The sequence below is a fragment of the Bos taurus genome, chromosome 24, assembly GCF_002263795.3.
Source record: "Bos taurus isolate L1 Dominette 01449 registration number 42190680 breed Hereford chromosome 24, ARS-UCD2.0, whole genome shotgun sequence".
Lineage (NCBI taxonomy): Eukaryota > Metazoa > Chordata > Mammalia > Artiodactyla > Bovidae > Bos > Bos taurus.
The window spans coordinates 33,021,764-33,043,304 of NC_037351.1; the positions used below are offsets into that span (position 1 = coordinate 33,021,764).

At 44.4% G+C, this 21,541-nt stretch overlaps 1 protein-coding gene across 5 annotated transcripts in view; it reads left to right on the top strand.

Annotated features, from left to right (window-relative positions):
• Positions 1-19,262, top strand: part of ANKRD29 (ankyrin repeat domain 29) — a 47,854-nt gene extending 28,592 nt beyond the window's left edge. For all 5 annotated transcript variants that reach the window (XM_024984285.2, XM_059880841.1, XM_024984287.2 and 2 more), the window contains 4 exon segments: positions 7,684-7,782; positions 8,940-9,035; positions 11,890-11,988; positions 18,200-19,262. In XM_024984285.2, the coding sequence (XP_024840053.1) occupies positions 7,684-7,782; positions 8,940-9,035; positions 11,890-11,988; positions 18,200-18,283 (378 nt within the window). In that variant the 3' untranslated portion in view covers positions 18,284-19,262.
• Positions 19,263-21,541: the final 2,279 nt, after the last annotated feature.

The window sequence follows — 21,541 nt, forward strand, 5'->3', positions numbered from 1 at the left end:
CTAGAAAGAGCTTGAAAATTTTGCCTTTTAAGTTGTCCTAAATAAAGAGGTCAAAGTCACAGACACACGTGAACTCCACTGTCATTTAAAACCTCATTTTCAGTTCTGTCTATGCGTCCTCACCGAGCTGATATGACTCAGACGTTTTTAATCAGTAGCTGAGATGGCTAATTAGTGTGTTTTTCTACCAACAAGGAGTTTCTCAGGTGGTGCCAGCAATAAAGAACTCGCCTGCCAATGCAGGAAACATGAGTTCCATCCCTGGGTCTGGAAGATCCCCTGGAGAAGGGAATAGCTACCCACTCCAGTATTCTTGCCTGGAAAATTCCATGGACAGAGGAGCCTGGCAGGCTGCACACCCTGGGGTTTCAAAGAGTCGGACATGACTGAAATGATTTAGCACGCCTACCAATATACTTTTCCCATCTCAATTCACACAGCCTATTAAAATGATGCTTTCATGGAGTGGCAAAGGTCGGGCTCTATACCTGGAGATGAGGTTCGCCTGTCATCAACTCATCTCTATCTAGTTCTCTTAATGTGCTAATCAGCATTTCTTTGAAACCTGACCAAAAGGTCATCTCATAAAGTGCCTTCTCTAATAGAAGCCTTGGTTTGGATGTGTATCCATCCAATCCAAGAGAGATGCTGGGACCCAGATTGGATTGGACCCAGATCCTTTCTCCCGGATTGTAAGCTTGGAGGGCAACCCTGTGGTGGGCACTGGGCAACGTGGAGTCATCAGATGGGTATGGTGTCCTGAGGGCTCTGAGATGGGAGCGGACAGCAATAGGGAGACCCACCTGCTTGCATGTCCTCTGTTCTCAGAAAAGCTGTGTTGACCACCAGAGGACAGCCTGTGGCGTGGGTAGAGTTCCCATGAGGCCTGGAAGGCTGCAGTGCATAGTGATCGGTGACTGGGAACTGGAACAAGGCTCTGATGTAGGGCCCAGGCTCCTGGGCAGGACACCGGTCCCAGGAACATTCTAGGAGTCAAACCCAGACCTCAGGGCTGGAACCAGGGGTGGGGAAAGTGAACAGCTTGGTGGTTATGGGACTATGGTCAAGGCAATGAAACGTAGTTTCAGTTTTGCTTAGTAACTGTATGACCTCAAGCAAATTTGCCTGCTCTCCCTGAATCTCATTTTTTAAAACTGTAAAACCATGATCATAATGGTATCTTTGCTTTGGGAGTACTGTGAGCATTAAAAAAAAGTAATCCCTGCAAAACTTCCTGCAGTGGCCAGTATATACCAAGGGCTTAGTGAATGTTAGGTTTTGCTGTTTTCATTCCTAGTCCATCCAGGCCTTCCTGCCTCCCTGGAACAGAAAACCCATCAGAAATCAAGGCTGTTCTTTTTCTCTCGTAAGCCAAGCAGTGTCTGTCATCTCAAAGTCCTTTCTTGCCTCTCTCTCTCTCGCTCCCCACTCCTCTTTATTTTGATCGGCTTCCTCTGCCCACTTATTTTGTATGTGGTCCCCAAGTTTCCAGGTCAGATTCCCAACTCTTGGGGTAGCCATGTCCCTGAAGCTCATCCCTGCTCCCCAGGCCATGGCTGGCCTGCCCATCCTTGGTCTGATCACCTGTGGCTGGGAGAATGGGTCACAGTGTGAACAGTGCAAGCATTGGGTAGCATCTTCTCTAGACTCATTTGCTGGACCAGGGACACAGAATAGAAGGACACAGTACTGAGAAACGGCTCCAGGTCAGGGTTCCAGGGCTGGTAGCAAAGTTGTCTCCATATTGAACCCCCTTCTGTTACTGATGAGGTTCCTTGTAATCTCTCGCATGTGTGCATGCTAAGTCGCTTAGTCGTGTCCGACTCTTTGTTATCCTATGGACTAGAGCCTGCCAGGCTCTTCTGTCCACGGGATTCTCCAGGCAAGAATACTGGAGTGGGTTGCCCTGACCTCCTCCAGGGGATCTTCAGGACCCAGGGATCAAACTAGCATCTCTTACATCTCCTGCATTGGCAGGTGGGTACTTTATCACTAGCGCCACCTGGGAAGCCCTGAAAGTGAAAGTGAAGTTGCTCAGTCGTGTCCAACTCTTTGCAACCCCGTGGACTGTAGCCCACCAGGCTCCTCCGTCCATGGGATTCTCTAGGCAAGAGTACTGGAGTGGGTTGCCATTTCCTTCTCCAGGGGATCTTCCCTACCGAGGGATCGAACCCAGGTCTCCCGCATTGCAGGCAGACGCTTTAACCTCTGAGCCACCAGGGAAACCCTTGGGAAGCCCTAATCTCCCCCAATTTAGAATAGACCTGGTCTTTAGCACTTTCTTGTCTGGAGCCTGCAGGTGAAGTAGCCTAAGTGTAGGTGCTAGAAAGCAATAGAAGCAAAGAGCTAGTGCCACTTAATATACTTATTGCCATGTATTCCTAGGTGGCTCAGTGGTGAGCAGGTTTGATTCCTGAGTTGGGAAGATCCCCTGGAGGAAGGCATGGCAACCCACTCTGGTATTCTTGCTGGGAAAATCCCATGGACAGAGGAGCCTGGTGGGCTACAGTCCACGGGGTCACAAAGAACCGGACACAACTGAGCACACATGAATGCACATGGGAGAGAATGATTTTAATTCTTTTTTCTAAATCATCTTTGCTGCTGATGCTGCTAAGTCACATCAGTCGTGTCCGACTCTGCGCGACCCCATAGACAGCAGCCCACCAGGCTCCCCCATCCCTGGGATTCTCCAGACAAGAACGCTGGGGTGGGTTGCCATTTCCTTCTCCAATGCAGGAAAGTGAAAAGCGAAAGTGAAGTCGCTCAGTCGTGTCCGACTCTTAGCGACCCCATGGACTGCAGCCCACCAGGCTCCTCTGTCCATGGGAGTTTCCAGGCAAGAGTACTGGAGTGGGTCGCCAGTGCCTTCTCCAAAATCATCTTTAAGAGCCTAAAAAGACCAAATTAAATTTAGTCTCTAATACAAATCATGTCATATACTCCCATCTCATGCTGTGACCTCTGTATAAAACTACAGGATACTTGAAAATATTATCTGAAATGGAATGAGGGAATGACAGAGCTGGGAGGAACTGCAAAAGCCTCCTATTTAACCATACATTGGGTATAGAAGCTTTTTGGTGATCAGGCACTGTCAAACCCCTCCAGGCATGGGGATCTCCTTACTACTTCATCAGCTTATTTAATCTTTAACCAGCCTACCTTATCATTCCTTTTTTGCACTGAGCCAGTGTATCACTTGGTATGCAAAATAAGTCTAAACTGTTTTCTACTTGACATGCACAAACAGTAAATGACGGCTGTCAGGATCCCCATGAATCCCGTCTTCAAGCTAAATGTTCTGTTTCTTTTTCTACGTGCTGGTGAAGTTGTAACTTCTACTTCATGCAAGTTTCTTTGATTTAATATACTTTGTATGTTTTTGTCAAGAAGTAATTTAAAACTTATATAAATATTTTTAGATGTTTTTCCTACTCCTTTTCTCCCGAAAACTCTCTAAAAAAGCACTAAACTGACCTGATTGCCATCAGTTTTATTACACTCACCGTCACAATGAAGATTCTAATAGAAGGAAAATATATGAAAAAGCAAAGATTGTGATGTAGAGAATAGGAAAACCTGTCCTCTTCACAGACTAGATAATCAGCTGATAAATAATTGGATCACATTCAGCTTCCTGGGTTCAAAAATCTGCTTTGGTGGTAACATAAGTGGGAAGGAAATCCAAAAAAGGGCATATATGTATGGTATAGCTGATTCACTTTGCTGTAGAGTAGGAACTAACACAACATTCTAAAGAAACTATACTTCAGTAAAAATTTTAACATTTTTTAAAAAAGGAAAAAATAAAATTCAGCTCTGGAGAAGTAAGCACCAGTAAGAAAATACATAGTTTTCCCCCAAATCTCATTTTCTCAATCCTACCTGCTCAGTCAGTTTTCGCTTAGGGTAACTAGGAGAATCAACTTAAAGTACATGGAATGCTTTGTAAACAAAGTTCAAATTAACTCACTGTTTTTCATGATAAATAATATTCAGGTCTGGTTACCATTTTCTAAGCATCTGTTGGCCACTCCTTGTGCTGAGCACATTTCTGTATGCTTTCTCCTTCACAAATATCTCTGAAGCTAATGTTTTTGCAGAAGGCTGACACCGAGGCTCAGAGGAATTTGTCTAAGTTCTCTCAACCAGGAAGTGGTGACTTCTTTTTCCACCTACCATGACTACTGCAATTAAGGTGACATTTGAGTGTTAGCATCACTGTTATGATATTAATAGTTGCTGCTAATAAAGCACCTCTCAGCACTTCTCCACGTATTAGTATCAATTAATGCGTGTATGCTAAGTTGCTTCAGTAGAGTCCGACTCTTTGCAACCCTATGAACTATAGTCCACCATGCTCCTCTCTGTCCATGGGATTCTCCAGGCAAGAATACTGAAGTAGTTTGCCATGCCCTCCTCCAGGAAGGGATCTTCCAGACCCAGGGATTGAACCTGGGTCTCCTGCATTGCAGGCTGATTCTTTACTTTCTGAGCCACCAGGGAAGCCCCATGTTATTAACAGAGTTTATCTAAAAACAACTAAGCCCTTGGAAAGCTTAGTTGGGAATTAAGGGAACAGCACGCTGGCTTTCTTTCCTTGCCTGCCCTCTGGTGGCCATAACGACAAAGAGCAGATGAACCCAGAGCTGGATGGAGGGGAAAGTGCAATAGCACCTGAGGAAATCTTTTGTGGAGCCCAGACTCTCTGTCCTGTCTCCTGGGGCCCCACCCATATCCCTTGGGCTGCAGCCAACTGACTTTCCCACCCAGCCTGAGCCAGCCACGCCTATCCACGCCACTGTGACTGTAAATGTTCTTCCTTCTACGTAGAAGACCATTTTCCCTCTTTCCCCACCTGGCAAAATTCTAGTCCTCCCTGGAGACCCAGCTCATACCATGCCATCTGAGAAGCTGACCCTGTCTCCCCCACACAGTAAGAGGGTCCCTCTCCAGGTTCATCCTGGGCATGTTGTCTGTACTTTATTGTGGCCCTGCAATCATACAGATATTTCCAGGTCTCTTCTCCACTAGGCTGCATTCCTTTGAGAACTGAGGCCAGATCTTGTTTTTAGTACTCCTCTCGAGACTTAGAAAATGCTTAATAATTGCTGGGTGTTTGAATAAGCAAACAAAAGATTGGTTGAATTCTGAATTGGGAGAATCAAATTAAACAATGAGTACAGAAGTGCTTTGTAAATTCAAAGTACAGATGAAGGTATTATTTATATTGCTAATGATAAAGGATATACAGTGATGTCCCTGATGGTCCAATGGTTAGAACTTTGTCTTCCAATACAGGGGGTGTGGGTTCAATCCCTGGTTGGGGAGCTAAGATTCCACAGGCCTCATGGTCAAAAAACCAAAACATAAAACAGAAACAATATTGTAACAAATTCAATAAAGACTTTAAAAGTGGTGGTGGTTTAGTCTCTAAGTCATTTCCTACTCTTGCAACCCCATGGACCATAGCTCGCCACGCTCCTCTGTCCATGGGATATTCCTGGAGTGCATTGCGATTTCCTTCTCCAGGGGATTTTCCCAACCCAGGGATCAAACCCGAGTCTTGCATTGCAGGCATATTCTTTACCTACTGAGCTAAAAGGGAAAGACCATGGTCCATATTTAAAAAAAAAAAAAAATCTTAAGAAAAAAGAATATTCAGATTCAGATATGTCTAAGAAGCCCTTGTAGAGCATGAAGTAGGTCAGGGTGTCTCCAGCCTTCTTCCATCCTTTGTTCCAGCACCTCTTTCCCGTATCTCCCCCAAGACAGTGGTGTCAGTGTCCTCTGACCCCCCTCAGCACTACCAGATCCTTCTAAGCTCCTGGTTTGGCATCACCCACCACCCTGCCCAAATACCTCGGTCCTCTGTCCATTTCAGGACAGCTGTGGGCAGTGACCCTGTGGCTGCTGCAGGCGGTACCCTGGAGTTGAAATGATATCCTCCAACAGAAAGTGAAACTCTAGACTCTGTACCTGTCATCTTGCTCTTCAGCCTGCAGCCCCACTGATGAGAAATTTAGTCTGATGTGACTAAAGCCATCTCTTCAGGTTCCATTACCCTAATTACGTCTGAGGTTAAGGTTGGTCAGTTCTGGGTTCTCCCTCCTCCTGCCCATCTCTCCAAGTGACCCAGGTTCTGAGAGGTCAGAGTATCACTGTGGCATCAGGGTGGGGGTGAAGAAATTCTTGTCTGCTTCCTCTGCTGGCTTGTCCAGCCCTCTGGCCTCTAAGTTTCTTGCGCTGGTCCCCTGAAGGGGCAACTGGTCTATCAGATACAGGTCCTGCCATCACCTATGCTCTTGACATTCTGTAGCCTTGTCTCCCCGACCCAGGCTCACTCCAGGCTGCTGTTCAGCCAGCACTTCTGATGTCCTGCAGGCAGCCTGGGACTCCTGGGTGGATGTGACCAGGGGTATTGGGGGCCATGTCCAGCATTGTTCCAGACAGCTCCCACAACCATTTCTCTTCTACCCGTGAGGCACCAGCCAAGCACAGAGCTCCTCCAAGGGGCCTGCAGTGTTCCTGGATTTCATCTCAAGAACAGGAGAAAGTTCTTTCCCATCTGGAATTCACCATAACTGGTCTGAGTGTTTCTGGCACCCAAACTTACCAACCGAGATTCAACCCAGAGCTGGTGGAAAACACAGACGCTCGTGACCCCGCCTCCCTACTCCCTCTCTAGTGAGTCCTTCCTGACACTAGCAGGGTTTTCTAGTTTCCTTTCTGACCAGCAGGAACCACCCTCCTTCCTGTCAAATCCTTCACTGTCCCTGATGTTTCACTTTTCCTTCTCTGGAGCAACACACCTCCGTTTCATGACCCCAGTGTTCACAGGGAAAAAAGAACCACAGGGAAAATAACACTCAGGAAGTGTTACCAAAACCATCGCTCTGCTGTAGCTGGGCAGCGTTGCAGCAACCCCGAGAAGACACAGCGTCACATCCTGCATAAAATTATAGTCCCTGGAAACGACGAGGTGATGGTGGGGCATTCCAAACACAGAAAAAGAGTGGGAGCAACGTCTTTAGTTTTCTGACACTCAGACGGGCCTCAGAAGAAACCACCCCCTCTTCTGTGAGAATGAGGGGCCCCCACGAAGCACGGTGTGTTGTGTGAACCTGCCAGTAAAGCAAAGAGGTAGAGTCTGGGGTAAAATAAGGACAGGCTGGCTTCTCCTTGGGCTTCCCAGGTGGCTCAGTGGTAGAGAACCCACCTGCCAGGATGCAGGGAGCCGCAGGAGATGCGGGTTCGATCCCTGGGTCAGGAAGATCCCCTGGAGGAGGGCATGGCAACCCACTCCAGTATTCTTGCCTGGAGAATCCCATGGACAGAGGAGCCTGGTGGGCTACAGCCCACAAGGTCGCAAAGAGTTGGACCGGACTGAAGCTACTTAGCACAGCACGCATAGCTTCTCTTCCCCGGGGCTGTCAAATTTGGTTCTGCCTGGTGTGAATGCAACTCGGCCGCTTTCCACGCGGCTTCCCTGGAGTCCTGCACACCCTTGACTTTTAAGAAGCCAGGATCTGAATGTTGGCAATTTCCCAAGTGGTCCAGGCACTGCCAGTCTCAGTAGGTGGGTAGAATCGCCCTCGTTTGTGTGTGGTCGGGAGCCCTGCCCAGGCCCTAACCACTTTCCGCACCCACCCCACCCCGCCCCGTGTCCTCTCCCCGCAGGACGGGACAGCACCGCTGTGGATCGCCTCGCAGATGGGCCACAGCGAGGTGGTGCGGGTGATGTTGCTGCGCGGGGCCGAGCGCGATGCCGCCCGCCACGTGAGTGCGGGGACCACCGCGCGGGAGGGCTGGAGAGGCCTCCCATCGAAGCGTTGACCCCCGAGCCCAGACGTGCGGAGAAAAAAGACGCCGCTTCATTTTGTCTCTAATTCACCAGGGTTTCCTCCCAACCTCCTGCTCTTTAGCAGAAAACCCAGGGAAAGGTTTGAATTCATTGAAACTTAGCAATTGCTGCTCGGTCTCTAAGGGTAAAATGTTAAATTCCTCGAGAATATCCCTCCAACCAGAGCTAGCCTCTGGATGACCCGCGGCGGATGGGGGAGGTAGGAGGCTCGGACCTCGGCGGTCCTTGGGGATGTGTCCCCGTTGGCTGCTGATCCGCCTGGCGCTGCGCCTCCTGCTGGCCTCTGGGCCGCAGTGCAGCTGGCTCGCGGGGTCGGTGGTTTGGGGTCCCCGCGGTGCCCAGGCTCCCCAGGCTGTAGAGAGCTGCACCGCAAGGGTGATCTCCTTACTATAGTAGTCTGTGAGCAAGATCGTCCAAATACAGCAACTGATGTGTTCCAGCAGGAGAAAGGGGGAATTGGAAAATTTCTTCTCAGGCCAGAAAAGGACAACAGAAACTGAATATTAATTTTTGAACTTGTCTCTGCATTCTTTCCTGCAGATTTCAGTCTGCCCCTTTCCTGTTCTCCCACAGCATCCATGTACCCAGGGCAGACTAGGGCAATAGTGTGTACCTGGAAAAGCATAAAGAAAAGCACGTTTAAAATTTCAAAACCATAGATACAGTTCAACAGTCATAAAAAATTTAAAATTTCAAAACTTTTAAAAAGCAGTTCAACAATTAATTTCTAAGTTGTGAACTGCAGAGAATGCCTCTTTAGTCCATGTATGTTCTAAAAATACCCTCCTGAAATTCCCCAATATTCTAAGGGACTAGAAGACCTTGAATTCCCAAACGGCAGGGTTCTAAGATAACAGAATGAGTCACATACTTTGGTATTCTTTCATGCAGAGTTAACTGTTTAGTATGCTCTAAAATGATTTGAGTTTAAAAGACATGGCAGCCCTGTGCTTTAGTTTACATATTTTGCCTGTTTCTGACAAGCATGTTCCCAGTTCTCAACAAACATTTCATTCTTAGCCAACACACACATATGTTAATAATGAACTTGTCTTTTCCTTTCTCTGTAAAGGATGGTACAACAGCTTTATTGAAAGCAGCCAACAAAGGGTATAATGATGTTATAAAGGAGCTGCTGAAATTCTCACCCACCCTCGGTATTTTGAAGGTAAGACCTGCAGAGTAATTTTACCAAATTGTAAAAGAGAGGGGTTAGAAATTTGAGAAGTCCGCACTGGGGACTCCAGTAGAATCCAGGTACCATTTCCTTGGTTAGTTGTATTCTTGAGAGAACATACCTACAATTTCTTAATTTTGGAGATTCCTGGGCACTGGTAGAAATGGAAAGGTAATAAAAAGGGTGAACCAGAGTCTATAGGTAACCTAGTTTTCTAGGGAAGAAAATCAGACAATAGTAATGAAATGCTAAATCAGAGTCAACCATATTAATATTAATATATCACTGGAAGATTGGTGAAGTCCTTCACAAATCATGACATGATTTGTGTCCCAGAAAACATGAAGGACAGGTACATTCTTTCTCTTCATTACCTGGATCAAAGAACCACAGTGTTAGCTTAGGTCAAATGAAGTAAGCTTCAAACATCTGGACACCTCAAAGACTGTGTCATCCTGGAGGGCTGGGTCTTCCAGAAAACAGAGCCCTCAAAATCTATTAAGTTGTAATCATTTTGAGTTAAAATATTTCTAAACTGGAGGATCTACCAGAGATTGGCGGTCTTTTTCAATAAAGGACCAGGTGGCAAATATGTTAGGCTTTGTGGGCTGTACAGTCTGTGTTGGAACAGCTTCACTCAGCGGTCGTACAGAGCAAGCAACCATAGAAAATACAACAACAAAAAGTGTTGCTGCATCTTATCAGACTTCACTGGTGGATATTATATTTCCTTTTTTAAATTCCTTATTTAGGGTTTTTATTTTTGGCTGCACTGGGTCTTTGTTGCTGTGTGTGGTGTTTCTCTAGTTGTGGTGCACATGCTTCTCCTTGCAGCGGCTTCTCTTGTTGGGGAGCACGGGCTCCAGGCACCTGGGCTCAGTAGTTTGGGCTCCCGGGCTCTAGAGAACAGGCTCAGTAGTTATGGTGCACAGGCTTAGCTGCTCTGCAGCAGGTGGAATCTTCCCAGACCAGGGATCGAGCCCGTGTCCCCTGCATTGGCCGGCGGATTCTTAACCACTAGAGCACCAGGGAAGTCCTGTATTTCTGAACTTCCATATTTTCACATGTCACAAAATAGTCTTCTTTTTAAAATTTTTTAAATTCTGAGTTAATCAGGATGTAGAAAAACAGGTGGGCGGGGTGGGGGGGAGGCTGCGACGAGGCGGTGAAAGAGGCTAGATTTGGCCTGAGTGCCGTTGTTTGCTGATTCCTGGTATACACACTCCTGTTTTGTTAGAGAGATGACACCAGAACCTGTTGTGAACTTGGGACGTCCTTTAGCACTTTGGGGATTTATTGATGTATCTGAAGTACTTGCCCTTAGACAACCCCAGAGGCTTTTTGGATGCCTTGTATCCGACCTTTATATATTCAGGCTCCAAGGCTGATGTCAGCTGATACAGAGCTCCTGTTTTCAGTCCTGGCCTCTCTCACCCCAATGAGTTAATTGACCTCCCTGAGCTTGGAAGTCAAAAAACTATACTTTGTAAAAACTGTTCGGAAAGTAAGAATAAACAGTCTGTTCAAGTGAATTCTCTGTGAATAAAAGAAACAAGCTTCAGAAATGGACTTTGCAATATCTAGTCTTGTTTCAGACAACTCATTCTTAGCTTTTATATTTTTATTCTTAGCCATGTTGCACATAGGCAACATTGATAGACTGGCTAAGATTTAAGTGAATGTCATGTTATCAGATTAGCATATTGCCATGCGTGGTAAGCATGGTAAAGCAGACATGGAAAACTGCTGCCTTGCTGAAACTTTTCTCTGGGTATGATATTTATTTAACTTGTCTACAAAATCAGAAGGTTTTATATGTACATATACAGTAATAAAGTATAATAGTGTTTTATTAATATTACAAAATGTTTTTCCTTCCATCTTCAATATTAAAGTGGCTACACAAAAATTCACCAATTTTCGCAAGGTTTTTTTAATGCACACTGATACAACAGCTGTCAGAATGTAATCTAACAAAATTGCTTTGAATGAAGTTAAAGACAACTAAGCGCTACTAGAACCGTCTTACAGAAAAAGGGAACGTTTTGACCAACCCAATATCTATATATAGTGATTAATTTGAAAACTAAGCTTGCATATAGGTGCTGTTCACAGACATATGTACCTTCTGGAACAGATATCTTATGATTATCCATTGTTCTTATATCAGGTTTGTTGTATTCTCCTCTTCCCTCCCAGAATCCAGCTACGTGCTGTGCATGGCTGCTTCCTTATGTCAACAAATGTTTGCAGTAAATTTCATAAAATGTCAGCAGCCTATTCACTAGGTCCCCTCTGTACTCAGAGCTGCTTCAACTCAGGGCTGAGGGCAAGGAATGGTCCTCACCCCCACCTGCTCTTACTCTTAAGCCCTGTGGCTCCATAGTCATCGTCCTGCCCACCTGTGCATGCGGAGTGAGTGCAGCTGGGCTGACAAGTTGGCCTGTAGGTGAGCAAGCTATACCTCCAGCCTTGCAGAAGTGTGTTCACCTAAAGCACAAAGACTCTTAAGGAAAAAAAAAAGTTTGACAGAGCGTTGTTGTTTTTCCCACAGCAAGTTCTAATGCATCTACAATGGACCAAGTGAGCATGAAGTCGTGGACGCACTGGGCAGATCCCTTATTGTACTTGCAAAAGGATGTTGGCAGTATTTATACTGACCGTCTGCAGTGTCCCTGAGGACACTGTGTTAGATGCTGAAGTTAGTGACTTTGAAAAGGGAAGATAAGGACGAGAAAGGCTCTAGCATTACAGTATCCCCAGCCAGGCTGGTTCATGAGGCAAGCCAAGCTGAGTGCTGATAGCTGTGAGCTCTCACCTGACACATGCTGTCCTTTTCTCCTAGAATGGGACCTCGGCGCTCCACGCGGCGGTGCTCAGTGGGAATATTAAAACAGTTGCCCTGCTCCTGGAAGCAGGGGCGGACCCAGCCCTGAGAAACAAGGTACTGTCTTAGTCATCTTTTCCCTCCATTGGGTGCCTATGAAAAGAAATAAGATCACCTTTGCTGAAGCCAAGACAGCATCTCTCTGGCTCCAGTCACTAACTTCATCCTTGGGCATAGTGGTTGGTTTAGTCACTAAGTCATGTCTGACTCTTGCGACACCATGAACTGTAGCCCGCCAGGCCCCTCTGTCTATGGGATTCTCAGGCAAGAATATTGGAGTGGGTTGCCATTTCCTCCTCCAGAGGATCTTCCTGACCCAGGGATAGAACCCAGGTCTCCTGCACTGCAGGCTAATTCTTTACCAACGGAACTACCAGGGAATTCTCTTGGACATAGTAAGAACATAAAATGTTCTCATTATAGGTTATGAGTGAGCAGTATATTTGAACCCAGCATGCATGCATGCTAAGTCACTTCAGTCGTGTCCAACTCTGTGTGACCCCATGACTGTAGCCTTCCAGGCTCCTCTGTTCATGGAATTCTCCAGGCAAGAATACTAGAATGGGCTGCCATACCCTCCTCCAGGGGATCTTTCCAACCCAGGGATCAAACCCAGGTCTCCCTCACTGCAGGCAAATTCTTTACCATCTGAGCCACTGGGGAAGCCCTTTGAACCCAGAAGTTCAAAACCCCTATATCATCAGTGATTTTTTAGGTAACAGTGGGGCAGGAGGTAGGGCACAGTGGTGGGGGAGAGTAAGGTTATAAGTGTTCTATCATCAGAGAAGTGTCTTGAAAATGTCAAAATTCTGGTAATTTAATAACCATCCTCTATGAGGATACTCATATCTTGAGAATTTCCTGTACTCTATTTGGTTACGGCAAGGGGAAAATGTTGCTTTTATATTGTTAACAGGACTTTGACCACAGCTGTAAAACCAACCCAGATTTTTTTATTGAAGTATAGTTGAGCAAAATCAACCCATATTTTTATAGCCCCCAAATAATTTTAGTTTTCTATTAAGTCAAACTTGGAGGTGGGAGGATGCACAGTAACCGCAGGGCGGGAAAAAAAAGGTTATCATTGTATTCCCTCCTACTCAACAGCTGCCTAAGCAGTCAGATATAGAGACTGGGGGCAGAAGGGTAGCCTGGGAAAGGTCTGGAGAAAACAACTAAACTACTGACTTTTGAAGGAGGAAGTAGGATGGGTGCTTATTAACAGGGGAGGATATGAGAGCAGTTTTCACTGTATACTTGTATACTGCTTGAATTTAATAAGCATCTGTTGCTGTGTTTGTGTATTAGTTGCTCAGTCGTGTCTGACTCTTTGCGACCCTGTGGTCTGTAGCCTGCCAGGCTCCTCTGTCCATGGAATTCTCCAGGCAAGAATACTGGAGTGGATTGCCATTTCCTCCTCCAGGGGATCTTCCCAACCCAGGGATTGAACCCAGGTCTCCACATTGCAGACAGATTCTTTACCGTTTGAGCCACCAGGGAAGCCCATTACTGTGTTGGATTTTATTAACAATAAAACCAAAACCATGTAACATTCCCTGGTGTTTTTAAAAGAAACCATTTTGAAGTACAGTTAAACAATGTGCCAAGAGCCTCTTTTTTCTCATTCCACTTAGCAGATGGAATTACTATTTCCCCTGTTCCTATCAGTGAAGTGCTTGAAGACAATGTTGCTGCTTATCTCTTCCTGAAATACATGGATTGTTTTCCATTAGCGGACCTGATTGTATCATGAGCCCACAAAACCACAGTCGCTCTCTTACCTTTGCGTCTTGGACATAGACGGTCCTAAGATGTCTTCATAGCTAAGCCATCCTGTATTGAGTTAAATCAAGGGGGAAGCTTTAGTATCTTTATATAGAAACTGAAAGATGCAATTCTTCCTGTGTCCCCTGGAATCTCATCAATAATGGTTATGGGGAATTTCCAGTAACCGAAATGCTGGACTTTGGACCCTTCCTAAAGCCGTAAGCCAGACAGCCTGGAAAAGCCAGGCTCTTTAGAGGCAGCTTCAGGAGCAAGATTGTTGGGATTCCAGCAGCCACTCAGGACTCTTGAGGATGTATTCTTGACCTTCATTCATTCATCCAACAAACACTCAGTAGTGCCTGCTAGATATGCTAGTGGTAAAGACCCCGTCTGCCAATGCAGGAGACATTAGAGAAGCGGGTTTGATCCCTAGGTCAGGAAGATCCCCTGGAGGAGGGCATGGTAACCCTGTCCAGTATTCTTGCCTGGAGAATCCCAGGACAGAGCCTGCTGGGCTGCAGTCCATGGGGCTGCAAAGAGTCCAACACGACTGAAGCGACTTAGCACACACAGATAGCATGCACTGTGCTGTGAACCTTATCAATGGAGAGATATTGGTGAAAAAGTTTCACGCAGTGTCTGACTTCATAGGGCTCACAGTTTACTGGGGAATAAGGATAATCAAGCAAATGCAAGAAAAAAAAGATTGCAATACAGAGTGACAAGAGCCGTCAGCAGGAAGTAAAGAATGCTACTGAAGCCTTCCAGGGACAGAGTCCCTTCTCAGCTAGTACAGAAGCACCCGTTTGCTCTCTAGGCTCCAGGACTTCTTCCCTGAGGCAGATGCCCAAGGAGAGGGTGACCATGGCCCCAGTAGCATCCTCCCCCCAGACCGTGGCCTTTTGCATGGGTGCAGGGATCCTGTGTTCCTGGTACCCCAACTGGGGACTCAGCACACATCTTCTCCCAAGAGCAGTGGGGACAGAGTGATGTGATGCTGTGGGTCATGAATATGGACCTGTGGTCCTGTGCTGTCAGGATTTTAGGATTAATAAAGACGGATTTTAGGGGCAACCTGGGTGCTAGCCATCATAGCAGTTGGCACAACCTCAGCAACCTGAGGATTCAGTGGGGACCCACTGGGGGAGAGGAGGAATGAGACCGGGTTTTTAAGCCTATATGGATGACACACAGAACAGTGGTGCGATTGGCCAAAACTCTGAGAGTATAAAGTTTATTTTAATGGTAAAGGATACAGATATTGATGGAGACAGACACATACATTTACTCAACAAGCTTCTAGACAGAGGTACAGCTTCTTAGAGCTGTTCCTCTTCCTGACTGTGGAGGGCCCCCCTGGCTACCTGCCTGCCTGTCAATCAAGGACCAATAATTGATGCCAAACAGTTAATTCTTCTGAGGGTTACTCAAAGACTGGATGGCACTCAGGTCCATTCTCTGTGAGCATTTTTCTCAGGCCCAGGCATTAAGCCCATACAATGTCTGCTCCTGCAGGAACTAAGCTAATAGTAGAATTGACCCCACAGCGGGGCCTCTGGCCTAAGGCAGCATCGCACAGAGACCCCCGTCTGTCAGTCCGGCACCCGCGTCAGCGGTCCTGTGGGTGGGCAGGAGCGCAGCTGCAGGACGAGGTACACAGCAGGACCACTGTGGCAAATTCATCATTCCCAGCAGGTGGGGTCAGGGAGCAGGATCCAGTCTAGAAAGTGGGGACTGCAGGAACTTCACCTGAGATCCAGGTTTCAGATGAAGCAGCTGGGGCTCCAGGTTTAACTGCAGGGGGAAAAAAAACTACCTCTGAGTTCTCTCCCCAGTTTGAGTGCATTTCTGCACTTGAATTGCCTCCCCTGAATTCCCAAGAACATCCTTTTATTCATCTGTAGCAACTGTTCTCAAAGTATGGTCCATGGACAGTTGAGGTGTCCTCCAAACCCTTTCAAAGGTTCTAATAGGTCAAAACTTATATTCTTGATAATACAGAGATGGACTTTCCTGGTGGTCCAGTGTTAAGACTCCACGTTTCCACTTCAGGGGGCATGGGTTCGATCCCTGGTCAGGGAAGTTTCTAAAAATTAAAATAAAACAATAAAAATACAGAGGCACTATTTGCCCTTTTCCCTGTGCTGCCATTTGCTGGGCTTCCCAGGTGGCGCTAGTGGTAAAAAAAACAAAACAAAACAAAAACCTGCCTGCCGATGCAGATTAGATGTAAGAGACACCAGTTCCATCTCTGGGTCAGGAAGATCCCCTGAAGGAGGGCATGGCAACCCACACCAGTATCCTTGTTTGGAGAATCCAATGGACAGAGGAGCCTAGAGGGCTACAGTCCATGGGGTCACACAGAGCTGGACATGACTGAAGTGATTTAGCACACACAGCCATTTGCTGTAATGGTGCAAAGACAGTGGTGGAAGAAACCATTGGCACCTTAGTACACATCAAAGCAGAGTCACCAACTGTGGCTGAAAATAATTTTACAAACCTCTGTAAGTTATTTTATAAAAATTCCAGTTTTATTGGTATTTTCTAAATGACTAGTACGGGATGTTAAAAATCAAGCATAGGTTTAAAAAAAAAATCCACTTGCGGATAGATAGACCTATAGATTTTAATGCAACAGAGTAGAAAAATTCATTGATGTGGTTCCAGATTGCACACAGCAATTAATCTTTAAGAAACAGCCACTTGTAATGTTGAAGCATCAAAGAAAAATATCTACTATGATCCAAAAAGGCTATTAAAATGTTTCTCTCTTTTCCAACTACCTGTCTGTATGAAGCTAAATTTTTTCCATATACTTCAGCCAAAACAAAATATCACAGTAGATTGGATGCAGAAGCAGATATGAGAATCTAATTGTCTTCTTTTAAGCTATGCTATGCTATGCTAAGTCACTTCAGTCGTGTCCAACTCTGTGTGACCCCATAGACGGCAGCCCACCAGGCTTCCCCGTCCCTGGGATTCTCCAGGCAAGATCACTGGAGTGGGTTGCCATTTCCTTCTCCAATGCATGAAAGTGAAAAGAGAAAGTGAAGTCGCTCAGTCTTGTCCAACACTTAGCGACCCCATGGACTGCAGCCTACCAAGCTCCTCCGTCCATGGGATTTTCCCGGCAAGAGTACTGGAGTGGGGTAGTAACAAAATATGCAAAACTGTTAACAGTGCTACTCTTCCAACTTTTTTGTTTTTGAAAATTTAGTTCTTTTTCAAAATGTATTGTTTATGTTAACCTTAATAGGTTATATACTTAAAATATATTTGAAATATACTTAATATATTAAGTATATTATTTGTATATTAAGTAAATATACTTAATATATTTGTATATATATACTTAATATATATATAATATATATTATATATTATATACTTGAATATGCTTAAAATAAATATACTTAATTTTTTTCAGTTTTCACTTTTAATAAGTTAAAAACAAAAGCTCTTTAGAGTCCTCAATAATTTTCAAAAGAGTGTACAAAAGTCCTGAGACTGAAAAGTTTGGGAACCATTGCCCTGTCATGTCTATTTCTTGGACTAGAGACTTGCTCACAAAATAAATGCATAAAGAATGCGTCTCAGCAGCACTGTGAAAAGAGAGGACGTGGAGTGAGACTGGATCAGGTGGGGCATGGGGGCCACTGAAGCTGCTCTTTCCCATGTGTCTTACATTCTGGCTATTTCCTGACTCTGCCTTCTCATCCAACAACATATCTCCCACCGCAACTACTGAAGCCCACATGCCCAGTGCCCGTGCTCTGCGACAAGAGAAGCCACTGGAGTGAGAAGCCCCCCCGCCGCAACTAGAGAGTAGCCTGTGCTTGCTGCAAGGAGAGAAAGCCCCCGCACAGCAACGAAGACCGAGTGCAGCCAAAAATAATACATAAATCTTTAAAAAAATTAAAAAATAAAATATGATATGAATGAACTTATTAAAAAACAGAAACAGGCTCACAGATATAGAAAAGAAACTTCTGGTTACCAAAGAGGGAAGTGGGGGAGGAATCAATGAGAAGTTTAGGATTAACAGATATGAACTACTAAATATAAAATAGATAAACAGTAAGATCCTACTGTATAGCACAGGGCACTATATTCAGTATCTTATAATAAACCATAATGGAAAAGAATACAAAAAAGAACACACACACACACGTATCTGTATATATACCCACACATGTCTGAATCACTCTACACCTGAAACTAATACAATGTGAATCAATTCTACTCCAAAAATTTTTTTAAAAAGAAAGAAAAAGTACTAACAATGAGGTAAGAAAGTAACTGGTGATATGTACATTTAAGTATATTAAAAAAAAAAAAAAAAAAAACAACCTTTAAAACCTTGATACAAAAGACTAAGTCCAGTGGGATTTTTCATCAGTGGAGGAGCAGGTCTGGGTGAGGGGCCCCTGTTCAGAGTCCCTAAAACCACACCAGCGGTGGTTGAGAATTCACTCATGCCTGTTTTATTTTCTTCCAGGCCAATGAACTTCCAGCAGAACTAACCAAAAATGAACATATACTGCGTCTCCTCCGAAGTAAAGAAGGACACAGGAAGAGCTAACTCAGTCCCACATTTGACTGAAAGATAAAAACCTTAATCATACCGTCCAAAAAGAAATTGCTTTTCAAATAGTGTTGGAAATTCCTGTAAGAAAGAAAATGCCCAGAACGCCTACCTGGGGTCCCTGGCCAAGAAGAGCTGTGTGGCTTGTGTCCCGAGTGGAGAGCAGAGCCGCTCAGGGACCCTTCCCATGTAGTGGGCTTCTCGCTCTGGCCTCTAGCCCCACTCCAGGGGACCTGGCACGTTCATTCTAAGTGGGGGATTCCACAGAAACTCATTTGAAACTACATCAACTTGGGTCTTTCAGTTAAACTCTAAGATAGAGTTAAACCCTCTTAGAAACAGAAACAGGAAGCTTTGTTCCTTTAAAAAGACTGAAAGTCTGACCTTCAATGAATTGATGCTCTTTTACTTTTGTGTTAAATATACGTGAGCTCAAAGATACGGTTCTATCATATTTTACATGTATGTGTATGTCATTCCAGTATAAAATGTTCTCATCCACCCAAGGGTCCTGGCCATGGTTATTGTGAATCAATAATGGGCGAAGTTACATTATTAAAAAGCCACTTCTGACCTTCCACCACATGCTTTCCAAAGATGGACTATGGAACTATAAAAAAAGACAAGTTGTTCATTTAGTCCTGATCTTATTCTTCATATGTAAAGGTCATTTTTACCTGGAGTCAATGTTGTTGGTATGGTAGGATACAAGTGGCAAATTTGGAAATTCAGAAAATCACAAGCCACAAGAAGTGTAGGCTTGTCTCTTTGAGCTGTCACTCTGGGTCTATTAATGGGAATCTATTTCCTGTGCCATAACTAAGTAGACTTGACATGCTGTGGAATCTTGAGTTTCCAACACCACATTGCTTGATACAATGACTTTGGAGTCCTTGGCTGTAATGTGATGTATATAAGTACACTGTGTTGCTGTTAGTATTGAAGGAGTATAAGTAATAAACGACTGTTACTAGTATTTAATAAGTGTTCATCTGTGCATGTTCTTGACCTGATTGATTCCAAGAAAGAAACCTAGGTTTTATTCCTTTGAGGGGGGGTCAGAATTTATATTCACTGCAGTTTTAATCAGTGGTGTCTATACACTTCAGTCGGTGCCTAATTGCACACACAAAAATTAAATCTTTCTGTAACTTACCATAATAAACACTTGCTGGCATTTCAGTTATTAAAACACATCTTTAGTTTTCTTGTTCATGTCTGCTCTGGTTTCCAGCCAGTGTTCCATGTGAAAACACATTAAAATGGAGGGAAATGTTTTAAACCTGATATATACATATATATTTAGCCAAGTTGCAGTAGTACTAAAAGCATTATCTTTAAGTCAGTAAATGATGAGTTAATAATTTTGACATTAGAAGAGATTCTCTTAAAGTTTATTATGATCAATAAAACAGTCATCAAAAAATCAGTTTATTTTAATCCATATAACAACAAAGCCAGTAATGAACAACCCACAGAGCCCCCAAAGATGCCTACAACCTAACCAGCTAAGCAATGAGCCTGCAATCTAATTTCAGGATAAAAAAATTAGAAAGCTCTGTCTGTATTGCTAAAACATCCAGATATAAACATCTTAATAGTTAAGCAATGCCAGTTTCCTCATTGGCTTTCTTTTATTCAGCAAAGTTGTACAAAGACATCTTCTTTCATGGGAATTTCATAAAGCAAGATGGCTGTCTGGGGAGGTCTTACAAATAGCTGTGAAAAGAAGAGAAGCAAAAAGCAAAGGAGAAAAGGAAAGATATAAGCATCTGAATGCAGAGTTCCAAAGAACAGTAAGGAGAGATAAGAAAGCATTCCTCAGCAATCAATGCAAAGAAATATAGGAAAAAAACAGAATGGGAAAGACTAGAGATCTCTTCAAGAAAATAAGAGATACCAAGGGAACATTTCATGCAAAGATGGGCTCGATAAAGGACAGAAATGGTATGGACCTAACAGAAGCAGAAGATATTAAGAAGAGGTGGCAAGAATACACAGAAGAACTGTACAAAAAGGATCTTCACGACCCAGATAATCACAATGGTGTGATCACTGACCTAGAGCCAGACATCCTGGAATGTGAAGTCAAGTGGGCCTTAGGAAGCATCACTATGAACAAAGCTAGTGGAGGTAACAGAATCCCAGTTGAGCTATTTCAAATCCTGAAAGATGATGCTGTGAAAGTGCTGCACTCAATATGCCAGCAAATTTGGAAAACTCAGCAGTGGCCACGGGACTGGAAAAGGTCAGTTTTCATTCCAATCCCAAAGAAAGGCAATGCCAAAGAATGCTCAAACTACTGCACAATTGCACTCATCTCACACACTAGTAAAGTAATGCTCAAAATTCTCCAAGCCAGGCTTCAGCAATACGTAAACCATGAACTTCCAGATGTTCAAGATGGTTTTAGAAAAGGCAGAGGAACCAGAGATCAAATTGCCAACATCCGCTGGATCATGGAAAAAGCAAGAGAGTTCCAGAAAAACATCTATTTCTGCTTTATTGACTATGCCAAAGCCTTTGACTGTGTGGATGACAATAAACTATGGAAAATTCTGAGAGATGGGAATATATCAGACCACCTGGCCTGCCTCTTGAGAAACCTATATGCAGGTCAGGAAGCAACAGTTAGAACTGGACATGGAACAACAGACTGGTTCCAAATAGGAAAAGGAATATGTCAAGGCTGTATATTGTCACCCTGCTTATTTAACTTATATGCAGAGTACACAATGAGAAATGCGGGACTGGAAGAAGCACAAGCTGGAATCAAGATTGCTGGGAGAAATCTCAATAACCTCAGATATGCAGCTGACACCACCCTTATACGGCAGAAAGTGAAGAGGAACTCAAAAGCCTCTTGATGAAAGTGAAAGAGGTGAGTGAAACAGTTGGCTTAAAGTTCAACATTCAGAAAAACTAAAATCATGGCATCTGGTCCCATCACTTCATGGGAAATAGATGGGGAAACAGTGTCAGACTTTATTTTTTGGGCTCCAAAATCACTGCAGATGGTGATTGCAGCCATGAAATTAAAAGACGTTTACTCCTTGGAAGGAAAGTTATGACTAACCTAGATAGCATGTTCAAAAGCAGAGACACTACTTTGCCAACAAAGGTCCATCTAGTCAAGGCTATGGTTTTTCCAGTGGTCATGTATGGATGTGAGAGTTGGACTGTGAAGAAAGCTGAGTGCCGAAGAATTGATGCTTTTGAACTGTGGTGTTGGAGAAGACTCTTGAGAGTCCCTTG